Source organism: Pelecanus crispus, chromosome 3 (genome assembly GCF_030463565.1).
Source record: "Pelecanus crispus isolate bPelCri1 chromosome 3, bPelCri1.pri, whole genome shotgun sequence".
Taxonomy (NCBI): domain Eukaryota; kingdom Metazoa; phylum Chordata; class Aves; order Pelecaniformes; family Pelecanidae; genus Pelecanus; species Pelecanus crispus.
In genome coordinates, this window is record NC_134645.1 from 118,656,905 (window position 1) to 118,683,121 (window position 26,217).

At 39.9% G+C, this 26,217-nt stretch overlaps 2 protein-coding genes across 3 annotated transcripts in view; one reads left to right on the top strand and one right to left on the bottom strand.

The window, feature by feature from the left end:
- Positions 1 to 1,523, bottom strand: part of NBAS (NBAS subunit of NRZ tethering complex) — a 182,115-nt gene extending 180,592 nt beyond the window's left edge. Inside the window, exon 1 of the mRNA XM_075706796.1 lies at positions 1,380 to 1,523. Within this exon, the coding sequence (XP_075562911.1) occupies positions 1,380 to 1,523 (144 nt within the window). The remainder of the gene's footprint in view (positions 1 to 1,379) is intronic.
- Positions 1,524 to 4,242: 2,719 nt separating this feature from the next.
- On the top strand, positions 4,243 to 26,005 carry DDX1 (DEAD-box helicase 1). 2 transcript variants are annotated; one of them, XM_075707446.1, is made up of 26 exons: positions 4,243 to 4,279; positions 7,230 to 7,281; positions 8,265 to 8,328; positions 9,033 to 9,062; positions 9,335 to 9,431; positions 10,943 to 10,990; positions 11,135 to 11,218; positions 12,137 to 12,220; positions 12,659 to 12,735; positions 13,987 to 14,059; positions 14,175 to 14,251; positions 15,063 to 15,177; positions 15,694 to 15,832; positions 16,866 to 16,926; positions 18,112 to 18,210; positions 18,907 to 18,996; positions 20,174 to 20,362; positions 21,412 to 21,463; positions 21,914 to 22,060; positions 22,778 to 22,869; positions 23,433 to 23,505; positions 23,969 to 24,041; positions 24,151 to 24,193; positions 24,404 to 24,499; positions 25,257 to 25,377; positions 25,689 to 26,005. In XM_075707446.1, the coding sequence occupies exons 1-26, from the start codon at positions 4,264 to 4,266 to the stop codon at positions 25,817 to 25,819; spliced, it is 2,223 nt and encodes a 740-aa protein (XP_075563561.1). In that variant the 5' UTR covers positions 4,243 to 4,263; the 3' UTR covers positions 25,820 to 26,005. The 2 variants fall into 2 exon arrangements, with proteins under 2 accessions (XP_075563561.1, XP_075563562.1); XM_075707447.1 differs by lacking the exons at positions 23,969 to 24,041; positions 25,257 to 25,377; positions 25,689 to 26,005 and having other exon boundaries at positions 24,404 to 24,493.
- The last annotated feature ends 212 nt before the right edge of the window (positions 26,006 to 26,217 follow it).

The window sequence follows — 26,217 nt, forward strand, 5'->3', positions numbered from 1 at the left end:
GAAACAACATGACTGTTTCTCAGGCTAATCAGTTTTTTAATCACCTTACCATACTACTTCAATACCACTAATGGCAGCAGAAGAGAAGGCATAGTTGTCAGAAATGTGCCCCCTTAATGCAGTTGTAGAACCACAGTCTCATGCCACCACACCTAAGCCCTCCTCATGGTTTGCAGACATGTATTACTAGAAACAAACACTATTTACCATCTCTCAAAACGCAGTTAGATAAAAATAGCTGCAACCGCCTACTCACCTATATGAGCAATCTATAAAGTTAGTAATTGGTAACACTGCAGTCATATTTATGAACACCCATACCTGAGGATTTACAGATCAAGAGAAACAAAACAAAAAAAAAAAAAGTCTAATAGACAAAAACATATTTTTAGGAGAACAGCTTTAGTAATTACGAATAGGTACACTCTTCCACCTATGATGTTTTTGCATCTTCTCTGTTCAGATGTTCTCATTAAGCATAAAACTTTGCTAAATACTTCCATAAAATACTTTTAGTGGGAAATGCATTAACAACTGCAATGGACTTGAAAGCCACTATAAGAAAGGAATGAAAGCACATTGCTTGCATCCTCTATGTCCAAATCAGACAAAAGTAGACATAGAGGCAGCTAGCTCAGCACGTTGCAGGGGAAAAGATGAAAAAGCCAGTATGAAAGAGCTTCTCAGCTTTTCCACTGACCCGTGAAGAAGAATAGACAGAGGCAAGCAAAAACTTGTAATACAAGAACAATGTTTTCTGATCTTTTAAGCCTTGGCATCTGTTTGTGTGCCTTGTAGACACGAAGTGATATACTTCTCTCTTTTAACCCACTCCTGAAAATGCAGATGCAACCATTCTGATACACAAGTCTAGAAAGGGATGTAGTTCTCCTCAGGCAAGGTAAGCTCGATGAAGGCCTTGTTTTCACCAGCACAGCTTCCACTGTTCTCAGCACAGCTGTTTCTGGAGATGAGACCTGGACTTCATCACAGCTTCCCTCGTTATCAGCTCAACAGTAAAACCTGGTACACGCTGTTCACAGGTAATAAGCAAGAAAGACTTCAAGGCATCCCAGGCGGCACGAACAAGGGTGACAACGCGGGAACTAAGTGACACGGGACGATGACAGGGGCAGCATAACCGCAGACACCTTTTGCGCTTGCCCCTGCTGCCCTCCCCGCTCTTGTGGCCATCAGGAACGCGGCGGGCAGCCCGGTGAGCCTCCCCGCAGGCAACAGAGCCGTCCCCACAGCCCCCGGGGCCGACGGCTTCCCCCCACCCCGGGCCGCCCAGCCCCGGGCAGCGGGGCGCGTCCCCGCCCGCGCCTACGTGGCCGGGCCCCTCCCCCGCACCCCGGCCATGCCGCGGCGGCACGCACCTGCACCTCCGTCTCCGGAGGCCACTCGGTGTTGACCAGCAGGTCGTACAGGATATTCTCCTCCCCGTCCTCCTCCTCGCCGGCACCCGCCATCGCCTCCTCTCTGGGCGCCGCTCCGCCGCGCTCCCCGCCGGCGGCGGCCATGTTCGCCCCACCCACCGCCGGCAGCGGCGACGGTGCCCGGCGGAGGCCAAACCAGCAACGCCCGGCAGCTCCGCGGAGCGGGCGGCCCCGAACTCCCTCAGCGCTGCGGCCGGCCGAGCCCTCCTGGCGCCGCGCCGCGCTCCTCGCCTCGCCGCGGGGCAAGAGGCCGTAGTCCTCCCTGCCCGAGGGGCTTTGGAGCCCTGGAAGGGCACCTGCTCCGGGGAGGCTCGACGCTGAGGGCAAGGGAGCAAGGCCGAGGAGCCCTCGCCGCCTCAGCAGCTCCTCTGAAGGGCGGCAGCTGCTGCTTCAGAAGACCTCACCCTTCCCTCTAAGCCATGAGGGGTGGGGTGCTCTTTTGGGGCAAGAAACGAGGAGACAGCTACCGAATATAACATATGACATACACCTATAGAGAGCGTATACAAATGAGCCTTTAGGTCCACAGCTTGCCTGCTGCCCCAGGGATCCCCAGAGGCCTTTTATCCAGCGCCCACCATGGCTCAGCAGCAGGGTGCCCCCGCCATCATGGCCGCCCCGCCATCATGGCCGCCCCGCCATCATGGCCGCCCCGCCATCATGGCCGCCCCGCCATCATGGCCGCCCCGCCATCATGGCCGCCCCGCCATCATGGCCGCCCCGCCATCATGGCCGCCCCGCCATCATGGCCGCCCCGCCATCATGGCCGCCCCGCCATCATGGCCGCCCCGCCATCAGCCCCATTGGCCTGGCCTTCGCAACTGGGCTGCCCCGGGAAACACCGGCAGCTCCCGCCGGCGCTTGGCTGCCCGCAAAGCTGGTAGTGAGAAAATTTAGGGTAAGGAACACCTAATGTAGGCAAGGCCTGAGTGTATTAGGAAAAAAAAAAGGGGAAAAAAGAAAAGTTACATGTTTCTCACAAATTACTCTTCCAACTTTAATGATGCTGTGTAGAACTTGTAAATATTTCAGTCCTACAGATGTTTGCACTCATAGAGTTCAGCGCTCTCAGGCAGATCAAAATGAGCCTGTTTATAAATTATTATGAAGGAACTAAGGTTTCAGTCTCTTTCCTGCGACTTTATAAAGTGTTTGCAAAATTGAAAGAAAATTACCCCGCACCCTGCCACTTCTGCTCCGGTACTCTAATTTTAGCTTGTATTTAGTAGCCTCGCAGTCTTCTAGGCAACTGTGCAGCTTAGATTTAGGTTAAACTAAACATTAAATTCTGAAACTAGGGATTCAGGGCAATATGAAAGTTGTGTTGGATGCTTGGGAAACACTTCAGAAACAACTACTGAGAAAAAAATGCTTTCTGTCTGTCTCTTAATAACATTTCTTCACCTGTATTTGATAATGTAGCTTGTAAAGCAATGACAAATATTATAATGAAAGGGCTAAACCTCTGACAATACCTGACTCGGATAGTTTTAGTTATCTGCTGAGACAGATATTTCGAAGAATGTGACTCCTTGTCTGGCATGATTAAAAACAGACCCTGTAACATGTTCATAAGTTTCAAAGAATTGTGGGAGATTTATAGTAAATTACACTCTGGGTTTCACACCAACAAGCAGCACTACATACTGATATCAAGGTCTGCCTGCAAACACATTTTCTCAGAATCATGGTTGAATCTGCAGATTATTCATATCTGTGTCTTTAAAAAATACTAGATTTGTCATTTATCCAAAAGCAAGCAAAGTAATGATTGACAGATGTAGCAAATAATAGAGAAAGAAAGTGCCCGCATCAAATGAGGATACTCCCAAAGGAATTATTAATACATGAGAAGCCATTGTGATGCAAACAGCCTGGTACTAAAGATACACCTGCTGTATTTTTCTCTCATGACACCTGGTTTCTACAGCGTAAGTTAACAGTCAGTAGGGCTCAGTGAGTGTTTTTAAAAAAGGTCTTGAAATAAACCTCCAGGACAAAACCAGTACTCAAATTGCAACGCAGCAGTCGAGAGAACTACATTGTCAGAGATGCTGGCATTTATTTGGCCTTTGAACCAGATGTGTCTGTATCTGAGGGCTGCCTTAGAAAAGATTAAAGTTGCGTTTCACGATGGAAAACAGTAGGCACTATTTTATGCTGTGCCTTCCACTTAGCAGACAAATGCACCATTGATCCCTGGTGTAACTGTAGAAGCTGCATGTTTTCATTTGCAATCTAATTTTATTTTATAGTAACACCCCAGAAATTCTTGCCTTTCGCTTCACTAGATGTTATCCTAGAAAAAGGTTGTGCCGAATTTGGGGTAACTTCTGTAAAAAATGGAGAAGAATGTATCCCTATTAACGTATGTCTACAAAAATAAATTGGTGTGTTATCTATGCGTAAAGGTACTTTTGTCCACGTAGAACCCTGAATACTTTCTGCCAAATGTGTTCATTGTAGAAAACTACACAAATGGGAATGGCATGAAGCCGCCCCTACGAGGCCTGGCACCACAGCCATGCTCGAGCTTTGACTTGCGGGGGAAAAAAACACGCCGGGCTTTCAGAAAAGTGGTAAACTCGTCAGCAGGTGACCTGAGCGTACCCTAAAAATCGGCAAACACAACAAGAAGAATTGCTGCTTCGGCTTTGCCCTCGGCGCGTTAGCTGTAGGGCCACGCCGGCGGGCGGGGGCAGGGGCCGGGCCGGAACGCGCGGCGCGGCGCCTCCTGCCTCCCAGCCGGCGCCATAAAGCCGCGGACGGGCTCGGCGCTTGCGCGCTGCGGGTGGTGCTGCCTGGCGGCGTTCCTGCTGCGAAGATGGCGGCCTTTTCGGGTACGTGGTGCTGGGGCGGGCGGGGGCCGCCGGCAGCAGAGCACTGGGGGCGCCTCTCGCCCCGGGACCTGCCGGCGCCTGGGGGTTGGCGGCGCCCGGTCTCCCCGCGGCGGGCCGGCCATGCCAGCGCCCTGCGCAGCTCCTCGGGCCCGCCCTCGGCGCGGCCCCGCGTAGCGTGGGACCTGCCGCGTAGCAGCTTCGGGCCGAGAGGCCGGTGGGGGTGAAGGTGCCCTTCCCGGGGCTTTCGCAGGCCTTCAGAAATGGCTGTCAAAATGGGTGTGCTGGTTTTAGCGCATACGTGGCGTGCATGCATCCGGCAGCTGGGGCTGCTTAAAAGTCATAGACTCATAGAATCGTTTAGGTTGGAAAAGACCTTTAAGATCTTTACAACTACCTGAAAGGAGGTTGTAGTGAGGTGGGGGTTGGTCTCTTCTCCCATGTAGTTAGCAATAGAACAAGAGCAAATGGCCTCAAGTTGTGCCAGGGGAGGTTTAGATTGGTTATTAGGAAAAATTTCTTCACCAAAAGGGTTTTCAAGCATTGGAACAGGCTGCCCAGAGAGGTGGTGGAGTGACCATCCCTGGAAGTGTTCAAAAAATGGGTAGATGTGGCACTTTGGGACATGGTTTAGTGTAGTCTACCCTTGATTGGCTTAGAGTAGACTTGGTAGTGTAGGTTAATGGTTGGACTGGATGATCTTAAAGGTCTTTTCCAACCTAAACGATTCTGTGATTCAGACTTATTCCTTGGGGTGACTGGTTCCTATAGCAGGAGGCTCATCATAACTGTTCTCTGTATTGCAGTGGATCATAACTGGTTTCTATAGGAGTAGTTCTGTTTTGTGATATGGTTTGAAATATGTGCCTGGACTGTAATCTAAAAACTTACTGTTGAAGGAGGAAACATCACTGTTTGACCCCCCCCCCCCCATTCATATATATGCACACATGGGTGACCAGTCAACATTAGGGTACTGTAAAGTTTTGACATATATGAGGTTTTTAATTTGTTTCTTTTAGCTGAATTCTTTATATGTAATCATGAGGAAAACTGCTGAACCTTCTTCTGTAGATGTAGAGATGAGTTTAGATGCTGTACAGCAGGATTTAGTTGTAGTTGAGGAAAATATCATAGTGCCATTGGTTGAGTAAATCTTTGTACTGTATTTTGAATTTAGCTATGTGAACAGGAAGTATATTAAAAATGGAATAAATAATGTAGGGATTTATGTATAATTTGCAATCAATAGCTATTTTTATTGCTATGGAAGAAGCTTTTTGCTTATGTGGGTTGTTTAATTTTGTTAGAGTACAGGCTAACACTTGGAAATATTAAAGCTCTCTGAAATCATGTTAGAAATAAAATGTGTTTCTTGCAGTATTTGTATTATAGCGAATGGAAGAATAATTTTTGGCTGCATACATCCATATATGTCAGCCCAGCTCTTTGTGTGTACATGTGTAAGGTATATGTGAAACCCAGCATGTGACAATGTAAAGGCTAGCATGTAAAAGCTCTTTTTAGAAAGGTGCATATTTATACTTAAAGAAATTGATTTGGAGTAACCCTATGCACCTGAAAAGATAACCAGTAACTTAATTGTTATTTTGATGGTATAATATCATTGTTTGGGTTGGTTAAGATCTGCTTTCCTCTTGCCCTTATTGATTAGTTGCAGGTTTCTTTTTTTTTCTTCTTTAAATAGAGAGAATTAGTTTATCAACATACAAACGTTATTCCATGGCTTCGTATTTAACTTATGTCTGAGGTACGACCATCAGATCTTGATATGAGTTTGCCAGAAGGGGTGTCTAAGGAAAAAAACCTTTCAAAGCTGGATGTGCTTTGTAACTGTATGAAAATCAAAGCATTATCTAGTTAATGTATATACTGTGTGTAAGGCAAGATTTGGCAAAAAGAAACTTAAGCATCTCAAATTTGACTCCTTATATGATACAGGTGTTTTCTTTTTCTGAAAATGTTTGCATCTCAACTGTAGAGAGTCATGATATTTGTGAAGAGCAAAGTCTCCCCTGTTCTGCATAGGCAATTTCCTTAACTGTGCCTTGCCTTTGAAATGATACTTGGTTCCCAGTGTGTCTGCTTTGCTGCTGTGTCAGCACCTGCCCCTGTGCCTAGTATATGCCTGACTTAGTCTGCTATATGTGGGGATGTTGTGGTTTAGCCCCAACCAGCAACTAAGCACCACGCAGCCGCTCACTCACTCCCCCTGCCCTGATGGGATGGGGGAGAGAATCGGAGGAGTAAGAGTGAGAAACACTCCAGGGCTGAGATAAGAACAGTTTAACAATTCAAATAAAATAAAGTAAAATACTAATGATAATAATAACAATATAATAATAATAGGAATAATAATATACAAAGCAAGTGATGCACAATGCAATTGCTCACCACCCACCAACCAATGCCCAGCCAGTCCCCAGGCAGCGATTGCTGCCCCCCCCCCAGCCAACTCCCCCCAGTTTATGTACTGAGCATGACATCATATGGTATGGAATAGCCCTTTGGTCAGTTTGGATCAACTATTCTGGCTGTGCCCCTTCCCAGTTTCTTGTGCACCTGGCAGAGCATGGGAGGCTGAAAAGTCCTTGACTAGTATAAGCAGTACTTAACAACAACTAAACCATCAGTGTGTTATCAACATTCTTCCCATGCTAAATCTAAACTACAGCACTACACCAGCTACTAGGAAGAAAAGTAACTGTATCCCAGCTGAAACCAGGACAGGGGACAACTGTCAAAACTGTATGTGGGCAAGGGAGAATGTTTCTTATCTGTCACTTGAGTTTTGTAGGGAAGGCTGCATGTGCTGTTGCCAAAAATAATGCTTTTGTAATTTTGTCTGTAGTTGGAAGTGTTGTCACTTGGAAATCTTTCAGGCTATGTTGAGGTAAATAACACTGCTTGTTCCTTTTTTCTTGTCTTACAGAAATGGGTGTTATGCCGGAGATAGCTCAGGCAGTGGAGGAGATGGACTGGCTGTAAGTAGGAATGCGTTTGGGCCTGGCAAAGTCCAATTTGCCTTTCAGCGATATGACATACTTCTTAAAATACCTCTGCTGTCACATTAAAACAAAGCAGATGGGTGTTATTCTTTAACTGCCATTGTGTTTCATACGTTTCTTTTTAGTGTGAATGACTGAAGAACACAAATTGTGACTGCAATGGTAACATTTAAACATGACAAGCAAAGCATGACTGCTTATGCGTCAAGTGTCATTTGTTTCATAAAAGCCTCAGTGCTCCTACCTCTGTGCTTCTGGTTTGGTTATTACGTATTGTGGGATTATTGGTTGGAATACTGTCAGGTAACTGATGCTAGTTTAGTGAATGGTTTCCAGACTTTGGTCTGAATTTGTGTTCTTCAGAGTTGATGCTTGTATGTCAGTCTTCTGCAAAAGTTATTCTTCCTGGTTTTAGTTACTTGTTTGGCTAAAATATTTGACTTCAGAGCTTGTTTTGAATTGTCATTCAGAATGTTACCAATATGGACAATCTTAGTGTATGTAGTTCTTTTCTCATATGCGTGGTATTAATTGGCTGTGATTGTCTGAAAATGCTGATTACATTTAGTTATCTTTACTTTTCCAGTTTTGAATAGGAATCTTGTACATAAGGGCTGTGTAAGTGGCTTTAAAGGTGAAACTCAGTTGAAGAAAGGAAAACAAGGAATATATAATTAATTGCTTCTTTTGTAGTTTAACATAGTGATGTAAGGTGTAGCCCTCTTGTCAGAGTGCAGATGCATCCACTGGTTGCTTCCTGTCAAGATACATCTCCTGTTCCAAGCTCTCCTTGTAAATGGAATCCTTTTCACTTCCTTAGCTGCAAGCCAGGAAGAATAACATTTGCCTGCTATTTCCCATAGTGCAGATGACTGTGGTTTCTGTGAGTTCTTATATAAGCAAAAATCCTTTTTTTCTACTGGTAGCATCAGTTTGTGTTAATGTGTTCTTTTCTGTAGTCTTCCTACAGATATCCAAGCAGAATCCATCCCACTGATCCTCGGAGGTGGTGATGTACTTATGGTATGTACACAGGATAGCCTATTCCTAGAAAGTCTGTGTCTTTTGATTGTTGTTTGTGTGGTCAATTCCCTTCTTTCCAGAAGGGTCCATAGTTAGACAAGGTCTCCAGTCCTTCAGTAGAAAGTATGTTCTTCAGCTAAAAACCTTCCTCAGTTCCTGGTGTGTTTCCAACTGTTCTTGCAGATGGGATTCATTCTTTTTAGGCTTTATTCTTTGACTACTCAACAGGCACTGCCACATCAATGAGAGCTATCTGATTTTATCTACTCTCCTTTTTGCCATAAATACCTGACATAGATCCGCATGGAACATGACTGATATGTCCTTAACAAATGCTTCAGTATTGGTAATGTTCAAGATACCAGATTAGCATGCCTTGCTCACGATGTCTGTTGTGGATCTCTGGCTTCTTGATTCCGTAACCAAAGTAATGCTTCCTGTAATCTTCTGTTGTACATAGATAGTTTTTTTGGTAGACTCTAGGAGATTTTGGGGTTTTTTATTTTTTTGACGTCTACTGTAAAGGTTTTCCGTGTTTATATTCATGTCTAATTTGTGTGAAGCAGGCATTACTCTCTAAGATTTTCTGTGTTATGCAGAAATAAAAGTAAATGTAGTTTATTGAAATAGAACTGTAGAACAGTCCTTACAGTGTAAGTTGCAACTTTAGTTAAACTCTAACTTTTTTTTTCTTTTTCCTATAGGCTGCTGAAACGGGAAGTGGAAAAACTGGTGTAAGTAACCAAATTTAAATTAGCAGAAAGTAAAAGTCTTTAAGTGGTGAGAGGTGATGTGTGTGTGTTTGTGTGTATGCATATATACAGAGAGAACATATACATGTTTTTGTATGTATTTAAGCAGTATTATTAATGGTCTTTACAAACAAGTACATGTAGGCATGGTTTAAAGTGTTTCTGGCCCTGGGTATTGCATCTGAAAACGAGGCTGTCTGTGTATCTGGAAATACTTGTATTAATTATGGAATGAAAATAACTTTCCATTTCAGGCTTTCAGTATTCCAGTTATCCAGATTGTTTATGAAACACTGAAGGACCAGATGGAAGGCAAGAAAGGGAAAGCAACTATTAAAACCGGTGGGGCAGGTGAGTTTTTATGTCACGCTCCTCAAGTTTGGAACACTGTTAATTCATGTTGATTCCATCACCTGAAGTGAAATTAACCTAACTTGCCATTAGATAAGTGTTTTTTCCTTAATTTGGGATAATGTAAATAGAATATCATCACCCCAGATTTCATAAAACAGTGAATATAAATTTACTGGTGGAGTCATGGAAACAACTGGGGTACAGTTGACTGCAGTCTCTTAGTAATGCTCATTGTCTTCAGCTTAAGGCTGTCTGATCCACACCATGCTCTTCACTGTTCTGAAAGCCGTGATAGTTCAGTGCCTTGCAAGATGTGAACTGGTAGTAGTGTCCAGCTTTAAAAAAAGGAGTTTTAAAAAAAAAAATTCCAATTGCAGGGTTAGATGAGACATCAGTTGTGAGAACTCACTTGGTTTGGGCCTCTTCAGTGACCTTGAGCAGAAAGTTCTTCTAGGCTCAAACTTATTTTTGTGTGGCTGAGGTAGCATTATAGTGTGTCTTTCAATTCTGCTGTGCTGAATAAAGCTGTTGCATTCCTTTTGGCACCTAGCTAGATTTGGAAGCTGAATAACAACATCTTGAGTTGCTGAAGATTTGAACTAATAAACATTGAACTGGGCAGGAAATGCACAGGTCCACAACCCACTGATATAGAATGGACTGTAGCCATGGTAATATCCTCACAGTATTTGAGGGTCTATTATACATCCATTTAAATGAGCTTGCAACATGAAAGCTAGTAACCATGTCCAGTCTGTGGTCTTCACAGATTGAGATTTATGTAAGTGATGGTTCCTGTACAGACAACACCCTGAAGATGTTACAGAAGTTCTCATCTTTCAGCTTCATGACAACCACTGCTACAGTGGTGACAGTACAGTCAACTTTCAAGGAGGTTTTTTTTTAAAGAATGTAATGTGAATACACTCAGCAATCCTAATTGAAATGGCATCTAATTTCACAAAAAATGCTTATATTGTGGAACATCTAGACTTTATTGCAACATGTTATTGGGCCTATGACAAATGAAGTCGGAAACTTTATGTGCTATATGTGCATGTATGTACTCTTCAGTAATGGCATTTCAGCTGATACCCTGAAAATATCTCAATGTAAACTTGGAACAGAAATAGCAAATACGTCTCAAATGTACTGCTCTTAATGTAGTGTTGGATGTTTTCTGTATGAATTTGATTGTGATTATGTGGAATTACAGCTTATTTTATAAATGTCTTCATTGTTTTCAGCTGTATTTTTAGGTAACTTAATCTGTGCTCTCCTTAGTGGAATAATCTAAGCTTTCATAAAAATAGTTTTGCATTATGTATCTGTGCCCCTCCTTCAAGTTGTAGGCCTTCATTTTGACCTTGTGGTATGAATTGCATTGGAACAAAGCTGTCTTCCCCAGAAAACTAAGCCAGACCCTGTAGAGCCAATGTGAACTTCTGAGTTTTCCAGACTTATCTTGTTGGTTTAATGCTGTTTCTGTTGCTGTCTTCCAAATCTAGTGCTCAATAAATGGCAGATGAACCCATATGATAGAGGATCAGCTTTTGGTAAGTTGTCCTAATGCTGCTTTAAATTTTCACTGGAAAATGTTCACTGGGGGGGGGGGCGGGAATAGAAGAAAGTATGCATCAAAACTTCTTGTAAAAGCAGTTAGGTAGTTTCTTTAACTAAAACTCTCTTGTAATTTTCAGCAATTGGATCAGACGGTTTGTGTTGTCAAAGCAGAGAGGTAAAAGAATGGCATGGATGCAGAGCAACTAGAGGCGTGACTAAAGGTAGATATAAAATTATTTATTTTGGAGACTCTTCTAGAAGTTTCAACTGAAATGCCTGCCTGTTGCCCATTGTTAATGTAGATGGTTGCATTTAAAACTTACTATCCATCTGAGCAAACGTGTCATTACTCAGTTTACTGCTAGCTGAAGACTTTGGAATGACAGATGCCTCTGTTTGGCTCTCCTTGTGTTGTAAATTAGCTTTTCCCTGATAGGGGGTTGAGTCGGAGGAGACAGAATCATAACTAACATTCATTAGAATGTGTTTTATTAAGGTGTTAAGAGGAAATAGCTGCTCACACAGCACTGTCAGGTGTTTCCTCACACGCTTCACACAGACATATGCATGTGCAAATTTCATGGTTATGTGATTGGAGCAACAGTTGAGAGGCCAACCCCAACTCTTTACTCAGAAGTGGAGTCATACTGATATTTCAGTGGTTCTAGGTGGGTGTTCAGAAAGACCCTCAAAACAGTCTCATTTCATCAGGTGTGCAGACAACCCTGTAGTCTGTCTGTATGTAGCAGCCAGTTGGATGTGATTCAAGGTACACAACCAGTTGTTGATGCTAGTGCACGCTGGTGGTCTTGTATTTGGCAGACCCCTGGTGTTCTTGTGAATTCAATAGAACCACTGGTCTCTCTAGCTTATCGCTGCTTTGGAGATTTTCACACACGACCTCTCAGGACATACTACTTCTTTTTTGCCTGCTGTTCTCTGATAACATTTCTTCATTACATACATACCTACAGCACCTTTTCACACTAACACAGTAGGGGATTTTGACGCTTTCAGTAGGGGTGGAGATGTTGATACACAACATTTTGACCACTTGCATGGTCCTGGAAGCAGCCAAACTGAACCACCTTGATGAAATTGAAATTTAGGTGTTGTTTTAAATCCTTTCTCTTTTAAAGGCAAATACTACTATGAAGTTTCCTGTCATGACCAAGGCTTGTGCAGAGTTGGTTGGTCAACTATGCAGGCTTCACTAGATTTGGGTGAGTTTCCTTCAAAATAAGAATCCCAGAGACAGTTCTCATATTCACATGGAATGGCTGGAGTCGTGTTCTAGTCTTGCAGAAAATGGTCGCGTTGCGAAGGATAGCAGTATTGCGGAGTTTAAAACTTTTTGTACAAATGTTGTTCTTCATATAAGAGGAAATCTGTTTAGGTGGTGGCAACGTTTCTTGTCTCTTGTGACTTTTTCCCTTTTTATTTCAATTTTTTAATGAACATGACTGGAGACTAGTAAAATTAGTAAATGTACTGGTACAAAAATACTAGTTTAGCATATATCAAAGCTAGAGGTCTTTAGTTAGCACTGTATATTATTTTTTTTGCATGGTAGTGTTAGAGGTTTCAGTTGCTGATACAAAGAAGGAAAAACGTGACATGTCCACCAAAAGATAATAAGCTATACTTTGTCTTGTCTTCAGGCACTGATAAATTTGGCTTTGGCTTTGGTGGCACTGGTAAGAAATCTCACAACAAGCAATTTGACAGCTACGGTGAGGTAAGCTTGAACCGTTTATTGGTAGAAACATTAAAAGTTTTGTGTGTTGGTTCTGTGCGGTAATGATCAACTGTCTTTTTAATAGTGCTAACTTTTTAAGGGAAGGTCATTGAAGCATTTTTGGATAAAAGCATATCAACAGATTTAACAAATACAGTTACCAGCTTGAGGCTTATGATTGTGGCTAGACTGCAAATATATTGACTCTTACTTAGAAGATAAACCTTTTCTGTGTGTTACAGGTTAACTGATCTCTTGGATTAATTTCTTGACTTATTTCAGTCTTAGCTTGAACAACACCAACCGATCTTTATACCTTGATGAATGTCTAAGTGAGGACATTGTATCCTGTTTACTAGTAGTTAAAGTAGAAGTAATCACACAACTCTAATATGTCAAAACACATACTTAAATGCTAATAAGATGTAGTTAGTCATGCTCTATTTCTGGCTGTTGAGTTGGGTTTGCCATTAGAACTGTAACCTTACTGTATGCTTCTGAAAGTGTCTAGCAGGAATATCTGTGGTGGTTTTTGTGTAGTGTACCAGTCAAGAGTTCAGATATTTAAGCATAATTTATGTAAATACAAATAGTACAGCAGAAACTGAAGTCTTTTTGTGGTGTTAGTGAGCTCTCAATGCCATAAAACTTGCAACTTTTATGATTATTGTACTGTAGCTTTTTATAGTAGTGACTTCTGAGCTGTTGAATTGGAAGCTCTTTGTAATATACAGATTTTATTGAATACCTTTACAATGAACAGATTTCAAGATACTTAAATGAAGTACTTAAGTATACGTAACATGCATATAGTATCTCCTGCAGGAGATTAGTCTTTTATATAGTCAAAATACAGGTTTCTGTTACCGTGTTTGGTGCTCTAAGCTTAGATTTACATTGGTTAATAAATGCACGATTAGTGCACTTTTCCATAATGCAGAATACTTCCAAGAAAATTACTTAAATTTATCATTGTCAAAGTGTTTGGTTTTAAAGTCAATTTATAGCAGCAATAAATGTTTAAATAGCTAAGATAAATTGGGCAGTTTACTGAAGATTTGTGATCAAATAAAAATATCCATGCTATTTACAGCAGTATTATTGGAATAAAAATTGAACTCGCTTCTCAAAAATTAGCCTTTAGTAGGGAGAAGTGGGAAACTGTAGAAGCTGAGAGAATGTAAGCACTTAGTTTTCCTAATACACTGAACACTAAGATCTCTTAGGTTCACAAACTTGTTTTTGTTACAGGAATTCACTATGCATGATACAATTGGGTGTTATCTAGACATAGATAAAGGACAAATAAAATTTTCCAAAAATGGTAAGTTTTATTCACTTTCTTCCCTGGAATTTTATTGGGATGCTTGTGTTGGGGGAGGGCTAGGGAGAGGAACGCACACACATGTGGAGTCTGACTGAATGAACCCTGCTTTCAGGGAAGGACCTTGGCCTTGCGTTTGAAATGCCACCACACATAAGAAACCAAGCACTTTTTGCAGCTTGTGTACTGAAGGTAACTTAGGAATATCAGAGATGTGTAAGATGATTAAAGTTGTTCTAGGTTTGGTAACTAACTACTTACCGTATAAAATCTGCACAGCCACCTACAATTACTGTAGTTGTGCTTTTATACTTGGTTTCCTTTGGTCTACTACTATTTCACTACTGGAGTGGTCACCACAGCGTGTTAGCTTTGACAAGTACCGTTCAAGTTAAAATATGAAATGTTTAAACTCAAATGTAAATATTTAAACTTGAATGTAAGGGTAGAATACAATGGATAACAAATTCCCAATACCAGTGCTGTCTTGCCTGTATTAAACTTCAATATACTATGATTCAACAGATATAAGCAAATAATTTAAAAGTGCCAAAATTCCTGTTTTGTTTATTCTCAACTCTAACATTACAGTGGTGTAGTAGTATGTCTTTCTGGGATGATCTCTTAGTGAGTAAAGGTTTTAGCAAAACATTTTGGTCATTGGAGAAAAGTACAAGTCCAAAAAAATGTGGGTGGTGTGTGGTTTTTTTTTAATTGTCATTGAAAATTAATGGAACATAAAAGTTCAAAAAAGGTTTCCATGTATCTGTAAATGGGAATATTTTGATGTAGAAGAAAAGAGTTTTAAGAGCTAGAACAATGCACGAAATGTCTGGCAGGCTTTAGATGACTTGGGGAAGGGGCATGTGTAGTATGGGAGAAAACACCACCTTTCCCTCCTCCTCCTCTAGCTGCTTTCTTGTGGGGGAATTAATTATGCAATTGGTTCTCATTTTACATGGTCTCTTGAATCTGTCTGTATGACACAACTTTTGTAATCTAGAATGCTGAATTGAAATTCAATTTTGGTGAAGAAGACTTCAAGTTTCCACCAAAAGATGGCTATATTGGTCTTTGCAAGGCTCCCGATGGTAGTGTTGTAAAATCACAACACTCAGGTAGGTTAGATTTTTAAAGTTTTCTCACGTTCTATATTCAGATTGTGTTACAGAGCATCTTTTGATCGCTTTAATGGCTTCATTGAATACACTGCTGTATCCAAGGTCTTACAATAATCTTACTGGCAGCAATGTTAGAGCTTTTTTAAAGTATTCCGAATTTTCTTCATCTTAAGCCACAAATAGTGTAATATTTTTAATTTAGAAATGCATCAGATAAAAAGAGATGTTAGCTAAGTTATTCCATCTTAAAAATCAGTGTGTGTGTTTAAGTTCTGCAATAAAATTAATTATGCTGCATGGCCAGTATACCTACTATCATGGCAAGATTCAGTTGTAATCTCTGAATATTAATCTGAAGCTATTCATAATCGAGTGAGCAATAACATCACCCCTTAATGGAGCATTTAGAATCATGAGGTTTTAGATTATTAGTAGAAAATCCAAGTTTGTTTCTAGTAAAAAATTCCAGGATAAGAATGTAATTTGTCTTAATGGTATATTTTTTTCACTTAGGAAATGCACAAGTGGTTCAAACACAGAACCTTCCAAATGCTCCAAAAGCGTTGATTGTAGAACCGTCAAGAGAGCTTGCAGAACAAACTTTGAACAATGTGAAGCAGTTCAAAAAATATGTCGATAATCCCAAATTAAGGTAACAGTGCATCTGTTATAATTGTATTTATGGTACTGTCCACAGACATGACTTTGTGGGGCAATAGGGGGTGTTCCGCTTTGTACCCAAGTGGACCTTAATCTGCAGTGCTGCTGCTAATAGCCTCAGTAATATCTGCTACTGACCAACCTTCTGACTTCTCAGCTACAGTCAGACCAGTTTAGGGGTTTTTTGATATGTTCTATCTGTGGACTACTTCTTTCTGGTATGACAAATCTATTTGTTTTTTTCCTTCAGATTATCAAAGGTGTATAGATACTTTATGTTTTTAATTGAGAAAAGCACATCTTCTGCTTACTGCCCTTTTCTGAGCACCTTCCTGTGCCCCCCACCTCTCCCTGCCCTCATTTTGTTTGTTTGTCATCTCCAACAAATAGCTATATACAAGGTCTGCTCTGTTTACATTAATTTGCTTACAGGATGAATGTTGCAGTGATTAGCATGAGGATGCAGTTATGAAAAATGAATTATCTACAAGCTACTTTGGTCTAAAGTTCTTTATCTTTTGACTGTGCTTATAAAACTTAAGTGTCTCCATATTCTAAACTGCAGTCAGTTCTACAAGAGCGTTTTTACTAGAATTGCAGGGGAGTAGCAATGGGGAGAGGCAAGCTATGATGTAAAATTCATTTAGTTTGCTGTTACTTGCATTTCTAGCTTTCAAGAACACAGGAAACTTTAACTTACATTTGAGATTTTTTTTTTTTAAGGAACAGATGCTTTTTTAAGACTTAATTATTTAAGGTGTTAATGTGTTTAATACAACAGTGATAAAGTAGTCAAATTCAAATACAACTTGGTAACAAAACTTTCACTTCTCAAATTGAAATACAATATGCTACATATGAAAGGACGAATTTTAAAATTTTTTTCTTATTCTTTTGTCCTTAAAATTACTGTTCAGAGCTGTTTTAATCATTACTAATAAAGAATCAATCTTTAGCCAGGTGTTTAATATCTCTTCTGAATATAATAAATTAGCAAATATCAAAATATGTTGATGTAATTTTAGGGAGCTGTTGATTATTGGTGGGGTTGCTGCAAGAGATCAACTCTCTGTACTGGAACAAGGAGTAAGTTGTAGTTTTGTTCATATGATTTAATAGTTTGGCTTCTGAATAACTCATGATGTTGCTAGAGAATAGTAATGGTGCTTCTTGTAACTCCTGTAAACCTCATAAAAAGAAACACTGCAGTCGATAGCAAGCTCACGTTGTGCTGGTCTAGCATTTGTTGCTTTACTTCCATGGCAATTGTCAATAGAAATGCTTATAGTACTTGGTCAAATTCTGTTGAAGCCTGACTACTTCTGAAATTTTAAAATAACAGTGTAATTTTTGCAATTTGTCCTTAACTAACAAGGCAGAGACAGTTTCCCTATTAACTTCTGCTTCGCATTTGTGAATAAAACTGGTCTGCAATTATCAGGATCAACCTACACCGCAAACCAGTCCTACATAGAAGGAACTGGTCTAGCTTCAGCAGCATGGGAGGTACAATCAATTCAGTCATGCTGCAGGGATAGCATTGTCTTTTTTTTTTTTATTTAAGACTTGCTTTTGTAAGTGAGACCACATCACTGTTAAGTTTTTCAGTGATTCTAGCTGCCAAAATACAAATTTTCTCCTAAGCAGGCTTGAACTGGAAGATTGCTAGACTTTCATGTGAATGCTAAATTCATGACGGTGAACCCTTCCATCTGACAAAACCTTAAGTTATTTCTATAGTTTATAGAGTTGATAGGTATACTTCAGAGTGGGAAAAGTTGAATTTATTGTATCACCATTTAAAAACAAATCTGTTGGCTTCAGATAACGAAGTTGCACAGCTTTTTTGGGGGGTAAGGGGGAAAAGGGTGGGGAGAAGGGAGCCGGGTCACAACCCTTCCCAAAATAAGGGCAGACTTCTGGCCTGCAGCAGGTTCTGCTAATGAAATGGCCATAGAACTGAAGTAAGGGGTGCCCAGAGACACTGTGGGATCTCTATCCTTGAAGATACTGAAAGTTTTACTGGGCCAACTTCCTGAGTACTCTAAAGCAACTTACAAATTGTCCTTGCTTTGCATATGATGGTGGGAGTGGGGACCAGATGACCTTAAGAGGCTTCTCCAGCCCACATTGCTCTAGGATTCTGTGAAGTTATAGTTAATAGCAAATAGGGCATCATAGTGATAATTGTCTCATAATCTTAAATTCAGACAAAGCTGGTAAGCCTCTAGTTAGTTATGGGACCAATTCATACTCTTATGTATTTCATAGGTGGATATTGTCGTTGGAACTCCTGGAAGACTGGATGACCTGGTCTCAACAGGAAAGCTTAATTTATCTCAAGTTAGATTCCTGGTTCTGGATGAAGCTGTATGTAGAGAACTAAGTGATACTTAAGTTCTGTTCTTAAATGCAATACAACATTTCCTAAAAGAGTCATTGAAACATCATTGTCCCATACCATTTGGCACTTCAGTGGAACAACAGTTAGCTACCTATAGGCTATTTCAGGTCAATCTTCTTATTTCTAACCGTAGTAATCTACACATTACTTTTTTTCCCCTTGTAGCCTCTCTGGTAAAGCTGGCTGAATTTTTTCTGATAGAGAAATATATTTCAGGCTGTATTCACAAGATTAGTGAAGTCTGCCCCTGTCACTGTATAGGGAACTTGAAAAGGACAAAGATGAGATAAGCATTTTTGATTACCCAGCAGGTCTCGAAGCCAATAAATGTTGTAGTCAATATGCTGTGAAATGAATGCCTCTCTCTGATCTGTTATAGTATAACTGAATATTCACAAAGATGGGAATGCCTTGGGGTACTAGCTAGGAGAAGCTGCTGAGACAGATATTCAATTTTTTGTGAAGTACAGCAGCTGTGCTTGTAAATACTCCAAATTTTTCCTTTTTTTTTCCTCCTTAGTAATAATATCCCAGCCAGGCATTGACTTGTCTGCTAATTAAAAGAGAGAACTTCTGAGATTACAAGTGTATTGCTTATTTAACTCAAGTGTATAGACTGAGAAATAAGAATTGCAGCTTGCTTTTATTTTATTCTCATGTAGGATGGCCTTCTCCTCCAAGGTTATTCAGATTTCATAAACAGGATCCACAGTCAAATTCCTCAGATAACTTCAGATGGAAAGAGGCTTCAGGTATAAAGTTTGTTCATGGGTTTGGGGGTTTTTTGTGTGTGTGGTTTTGGTTTGTTTTGTGTTAATTGGGGTTTGGGGTTTTTTTGTGTGGTATGCACTGCTTTCACTTGTTGACTACTACATGGCATGGAGCACGTTTATTTGAAGTAGAGTTTGTTACACCTCTTGTGCAAAAGTAACATTTGTCTATTGGGTTCAGTAATTGCCTGTGAATGTGTATTTTTAGGATCCTAGATCTTGAAGCCCAGTGTGTAGCAGTATTTGGGTTATTTAGATATAAAAGTATCTGAAAAATGAAAAATTACTACATACATTATGATTTCTAATGCTCTAACAATCTTGATTTGACACCTCTCAGGAATTCTGGTTTCTTCCTCTTAAATGATTGGGTTTTTGTAAGAGAATAGTTAAGTGACTTATTTTGTGTCTTGACTCTGTCCTGGTTTCGGCTGGGATAGAGTTAATTTTCTTCCTAACAGCAGGCATAGTGCTGTGTTTTGGATTTAATAGGAGAAGAATGTTGATAACATGCTGATGTTTTTAGTTGTTGCTGAGTACTGCTTATGCTAGTCAAGGACTCTTTCAGCTTCCCATGCTCTGCCAAGTGCACAAGAAACTGGGAGGGGGCACAGCCAGAATAGTTGATCCCAACTGACCAAAGGGCTATTCCATACCATGTGACGTCATGCCCAGTATATAAACTGGGGGGGGTGGCCAGGGAGCAGTGATCGCCGCTCGGGAACTGTCTGGGTATCGGTCAGCGGGTGGTGAGCAATTGCATTGTGCATCACTTGCTTCGTGTATCATTATTATTATTATCATTATTATACTGTTACTATTAGCATTACTATTTTACTTTCTTTCAATTATTAAACTGTTCTTATCTCCACCCAGGAGTGTCTCTCACTCTCACTCCTCCAATTCTCACCCCCATCCCATCGGGGTAGGGGGAGTGAGCGAGCGGCTGCATGGTGCTTAGTTGTTGGCTGGGGCTAAACCACGACAGTCTCTCATCAGCTGGGTAGCTCTCATGATGAGGAAAACCAGTCAGGAATTCTTTCTGTTGTGCTACATTATGCTATTCAACTACATAACGTTCTTCCAGTTCTGCTGTGACCTTTTTTGCTGGGAGAATCTGATCTTCAGTGGTGTTCATATGGCTTTTTTTTCTTGTCAGGTGATTGTGTGCTCTGCAACACTACATTCTTTTGATGTGAAAAAACTATCTGAAAAGATCATGCATTTTCCCACCTGGGTTGATTTGAAAGGAGAAGATTCTGTCCCTGAAACTGTACACCATGTAGTTGTGCTTGTAAATCCAAAAGCTGACAAACTCTGGGAAAGGCTTGGCAAGAATCATATCAGGGTAAGTAGTCTTTAAGCGAAAATTAAGGTTATTTGCCCACGTTTACTTACTTAACCTTCAGAATTGGAGCCTAGTGTTATAGGATCTTTGCAAGCTATTGAAACAGCCTGGTGTATCTGAAATGGTTTGTTCCATGGTAGTCAGCATCACAATATTGGTAATGTCGTAACACTGTTTCTGAACAGCTTGGTCTTACAAGCATGATTGAGGAAGATCTTGATAGAGCAGCATTCTGATTTGTACTGGAGAACTGCAGAACTGGAGCACTGCACTGCTTTTTCACTCACTTCACAGCTAATAGTCTGTGGCCTAACTGTAGTTAGTACCTGTCTTTCCTGATTGATCAGGAGGAAGTAAACCTTCCAACATAGATCATTCTGTAAAGTTTTGTCTCTAATATGTGTGAGACGAGCAATCTTCAGAGGAATGGATTTCATCTCGGACTACATTTGAGACTAGTTTAAATTCTACACCTATTCATGTGAGAAGGTGGTTGAAAGTCTTTAGTTTTTGAGTTCTGAATAACCTAGGACTGTATTTCATTCTCAGCAACTCCTACACAGTTACAATCAATAGGTTTCTTAACCCCTCATTATCCCTGGAACATGCCTTTGTTAGGTCTGTTAGAGACTTTCGATTAAGTCTTAGCATGAATTTATTTCACTTGGTTTTAGTTTTATATCTGATTCAGCCTAGCATAAGGAAAAAGATAAGGAACAATTGTGTCTGTATGATTTAGTCGTGTTTATTCTTTTCAGGTTTGGTGTTTTGCTTTTTAAAATTGATCACTTTTTTCCAAACATGGCTTCTGTCCAATGTCTACGTAAATAATTTTATTGTCTTTTTTTATGAACAAGTTTTGTGTGCTTACACGCAAGCCTTTTTCTTTAGTTAAAGGTAGCTTAACTTTTGTCTCGTGGGAGAACAGAATGGTAAGATTGTTTAATTTCTTGATAGTTGTAAAGCTTAAACTTAATGGAGTTTCTTTTATGAAGTATGGAATAATGACTTGGAGGTTTTATTTGTTTGTTTGGGTTTTTTTTCCCTAGACTGATGAAGTACATGCAAAAGACAATACACGACCTGGTGCTAACACTCCAGGTAATCAGCAACACTAGTTAAGTAATAGCTTGTGAAATAAACCTTTGTAAATATCATGAAGTAAAGCTAAATTATAGTAGGTATCAGCCTTGAGTCATGTTCTTCCAGATTTTTATTTCTGCATTTTTGTAGTTGTGAAGAGAAATATGTTTCTGTAATTAGGGAGGAGAGAAAAAGACCTAAATAGATTCTTCCCCCCACCAAGGAACAAGGAGTGTTTGTTGATGTGTATAAGTAGCTTGAAACTCATTAGTAGTTCTTTATGTAGTATATTACCTTCCAGAAGGAGAGCATCGGGGGGAGAAGAAAAAACTGAAGGTCTGGCTCACCTGCCCTGCTAATAAATGTTTAACTGTCTACTGAAAGCCTAGAGAAAACTTCAAATGTATGCTGTTGAAAGACCGTATTTTTAAACAATTTGAGTGAAATAACCTCTTTACTTTTACTTAGAAATGTGGTCTGAAGCTATTAAAATTCTAAAAGGAGAATATACTGTTCGGGCTATCAAAGAACACAAGATGGACCAAGCCATTATTTTCTGCAGGACTAAAATAGACTGTGATAATATGGAGCAGTACTTCATCCAACAGGGCGGAGGTAATATTTTTCACCAAAACCTTATTCTCCTTACTTCCCTGTTTATTTTAAAGCCAAAATGATATGATAGAGATCACCAATGTTTGGACACCACACAAATAACATTGTGTTTCAAGTTTTTTGACATACTGATTGGGCATAAAAGTCAGGGTTTGGCAGCAGGGAGCTTTGTGAGACAAGGCAATGAACTGCCCTGTGCCTGTTCCAGGCAGCTCTGAAATGGCTGGAAACAACCCATCGTGCACTGAAATTTGAGCCAATGAGAAGAGCATATAGTGCCTCTGAAATGTATATAAAAAAAAGCAATAGTTGCTAGGGGCCGGAGACACAGGAGGAAACCTGTGTGTACAAAAGCACACACATAAGGAGTCATGGAAGGAGAAATGTGAGAGAAAACACAGGGGGATAGTGAAAAGGGGATGTGTGAGGAGAAGGGTGGAGACACGTGTTTGGAGAAACAAGGGAAGTTTAGGCTAGGAAGGAGTGAGGAGACATACCTGCACAGACCTCCTCTGGGGCGGGGTAAGGAAAGGTGTGTGTTAAATTGTTTGTCTTGATTTTCCCCAATGCCTGTGTCAGTAATTAGAAGTTTAACTGTAGTAAATTAAGTGAAATTCCTTCAAGTCAAGACTTTTGCTCACAAAATACACTTTTTTCCACTTCTGTGTTGTGTCATAACTTATATATCATGTTATTAATGCATAGCAACTCTTCCAGGGCCTGATAGGAAGGGACATCAATTCTCATGTGTCTGTCTGCATGGTGACAGAAAACCTCAAGAAAGAAAGCAAAATCTGGAAAGATTTAAGGTGATGCAGCAGATTCTTGAAGTCTTTTTCCCTCACTTCCCAATATCTGAAATCCTATGTTAATTTGCACTGCTAGTTCTTCATTTAAATTAAATTGTGTTCAAATGGTCTATGACCCACTTTCTCAATTTCTGAGGCACAACTTCTGTAGGTGGAAATCTGTACTGTCATTCAATATGACCTTTGTGAGTTTTCACTTGGGGGATGGGTGGGCTTACTTTTAAATAAAACCTAAGCTTAAGCTCTGTAACATGTTACATTGTTTTTTAAAGTCTTTGGTTCTTGAATATTTTAAAAAAAAAAAAGTTAGACAGTTTGGTTTTGATTAAGTCATTCATGGATTTATATTTGCCTTTATGCTGTTGGGGAAAGAGATAAGGATGTAAACTGACGAAGCTATTCGTGTTCAAAAAGCACTTTTGTACTGTGGAAGAGCTTTATTTGAAGTGTTCCTAAATGGACGGAGACACTTCAAGGTGGAGTAAATGGGAAGGACTGCTGTTTCATTGCCTAGGATTTTGTTTGGTTTGTTTAGCATAACACTTCTTAAACTGTTTTTGTAGAGAGGAGATGTCCGTTTCTTGATCTGCACAGATGTTGCTGCTAGAGGAATTGATATTCATGGTGTTCCATATGGTAAGACATAACTTTTTAAACTAAGCTATTGAATTACATACAGCTTCAATATATTTGCAGCCCTGTCAACTAGTTAAAACAGGTATATGACTTAAAGCTGTATTTTAGAAAGTTGTAGATGTTAAAGGCTTGAATTAGGTGTCTTTTTAATTTAATTGTTCACCATACCTTCTCAAATACCTAATGATGATCTACATTGTTGGGGATTCTTCATTTGTTTTTCCACTCTTGTCAAAAAGTAATCATGGAGAAAGCAGTTTCATAGCAGAAGCCGTAAGTGTAGGTAGTGCAGGTAATGATACCTGTAACTGCTGTAATAGAATATAAAGTATATATATGAGCTAAGGAGAGGGATTGCAGCAATCAAAATGATACTTACTTTAGGTATCTGGTCTGTGACTTTAGCTCATATATTTTAAAAAAAAATCTTGTATTTTCTGTGGATTGTGTGTATCTTACACAGTTATCAATGTCACGCTCCCTGATGAAAAACAGAACTATGTTCATCGAATTGGGAGAGTAGGCAGAGCTGAGAGGTATGTATATATTCAGAGTGGTCGCCATGTTTTCTTGAGTTTTTTGTTGTTTCATAAGATGGCAAGTTATTGAAACACATTTTCTCTCTCTTCTCCCCTAATACTTCAGGATGGGTCTGGCAATCTCCCTTGTGGCAAAAGAGAAAGAAAAGGTAATTACACTCAAAAGCAAAATTGAACAGATGTACTGAAGCTCTATCCACAGCTGATGTCTGACTTTAATATCCTGCATTGGAAAACAGCTTGCTTCATTGAAAGGGAATTTAAATAGATACCTGAATTCTTTTTCATGCTATAATTAAGCCAAATGAATGTACTGAACTATTTCACAAGGCTTAAAAGTTGTTCTGCTTTATTTCTAGGTTTGGTATCATGTATGCAGTAGTCGTGGAAAAGGGTGTTACAATACTAGGCTGAAGGAGGAAGGAGGTTGTACCATATGGTACAATGAGATGCAGGTAAATGTTTTACTTAACCAGTATGTTCCAATTCCTCTAAGACTGGCATATAGTTCTTGTTTTAGCTGTGTAGTTGAAGTACAAAGCTAGTTTTGGGGTGTTTATAACCTTTGATTCCATTTGAAGAAGAAATTAGAAAACTTTGCAAGTTACGCTTTCTGGAAGCTATTTATTTAACTGTAAAAGCTTATTTTAATATTCCCAGCCAATTCTGTTGGAGTCTTATTTTCAGCTTCTCTATGGTCTTCCTAAGCAAATTATGTTAAGAGTTACAGGATGTTAGTTACATATCTTTGTTCAGATAGTTTGTTACAAAACTGTAAGTGCCTTAAAACTGTTGTTCCTCTAACCTGGAAATAGTGTCACTTAAGTACATTTGCATTGGGATTTGTATACCAAGTCTGAATGATTGTTAAATTCACAGTGCTTCCCTTCTTTCTACATTAAAGAAGGGTGAATGATGTATCACCTGTGGTAAAATAAGCTTGGACTGTGAGCTCTTTATAATAAAAAGTATCCCCGCTCATAAATACAGTGGTATGTAAAATAAAGGTTTCTAGGTAGGGTAAAAACATACGGAGATTAGAAATTAACTTGTATAGTCCATTTGAGAAAAAAGTGTTAGTGTTTGGTGTCTGAGACCATACTGTTTTCTGTGTACAGTTCCTGTTGAAACTATTTTAATGTGTCTGTTCAGAACACTAGCCTGACTGAAGACTTGGACCTAAGAGTACTTTAAGACTTTTTTTTTCTTTAGTTGCTGGGGGAGATTGAAGAACACTTAAACTGCACTATTTCCCAAGTTGAACCAGACATAAAAGTACCAGTAGATGATTTTGATGGGAAAGTTACATATGGGCAGAAAAGAGCTCTGGGTGGTAAGCAATGAACTACTCTTGAGTTACCTTGCTATGCAATGCTCAGTTTCGTGGTTATCTGCTGTGTAACTACAGAATAGATAGATTTTTTTAAAAAAACTGCTAGTTCTTTGCTGTCTTCTGGGTTTGTTATGTGCAGTCTGTGGGTTGCAAGTGATCGAAGTGTGTGTATGCCTGTATTTTGTTTTGTTTGTGCTTTTTTAACAGGCTAACAAAGTTATTTTAGCTTTCTGAATGACTATGGCTGCACATTATTAGTTCTGCTGAAAAATGTTTTGAACACATCATTTAGATTTGGTGTCTTTTGGCAGGTGGGCTGTATAAAGGCCATGTGGATATTCTGGCACCTACAGTACAAGAGTTGGCTGCCCTTGAAAAGGAGGCTCAGACATCTTTCTTGCATCTTGGCTATCTTCCTAACCAGCTGTTCAGAACATTCTGATTGTGCCACACTTGAGACAAGGCTTGAGTTAATAAATGCTTTACACTGCAAATACAGAAGTCCCATACTGTCTCTGAGTAGCAGTAGTTAGAAAAAGATTAAAATTAAATATATTGTTGTGTGATGAGCAGCGTACTCAGCATTGTTAACTCTGTATTAACTGTTGTCTTGATAAAATAAAGTCAGTCAAAGATGAAATGGTTTCTTTTGCTCTTCTTTTGCCTTGCCTTGAGGATTAATTTGCAGAATGATTCTTTGCATAGCTTTTTGATTTATTGAAAATACAAGTATAGTTAAGCAAATCTGGAAGAAGGAGAGTTTAATTATTTTCTTTGCAGAATATATGTTAAAATTATTTAACTAGCTGGGTACTGTAGTTTACTGCTGGGCTTTTTAAA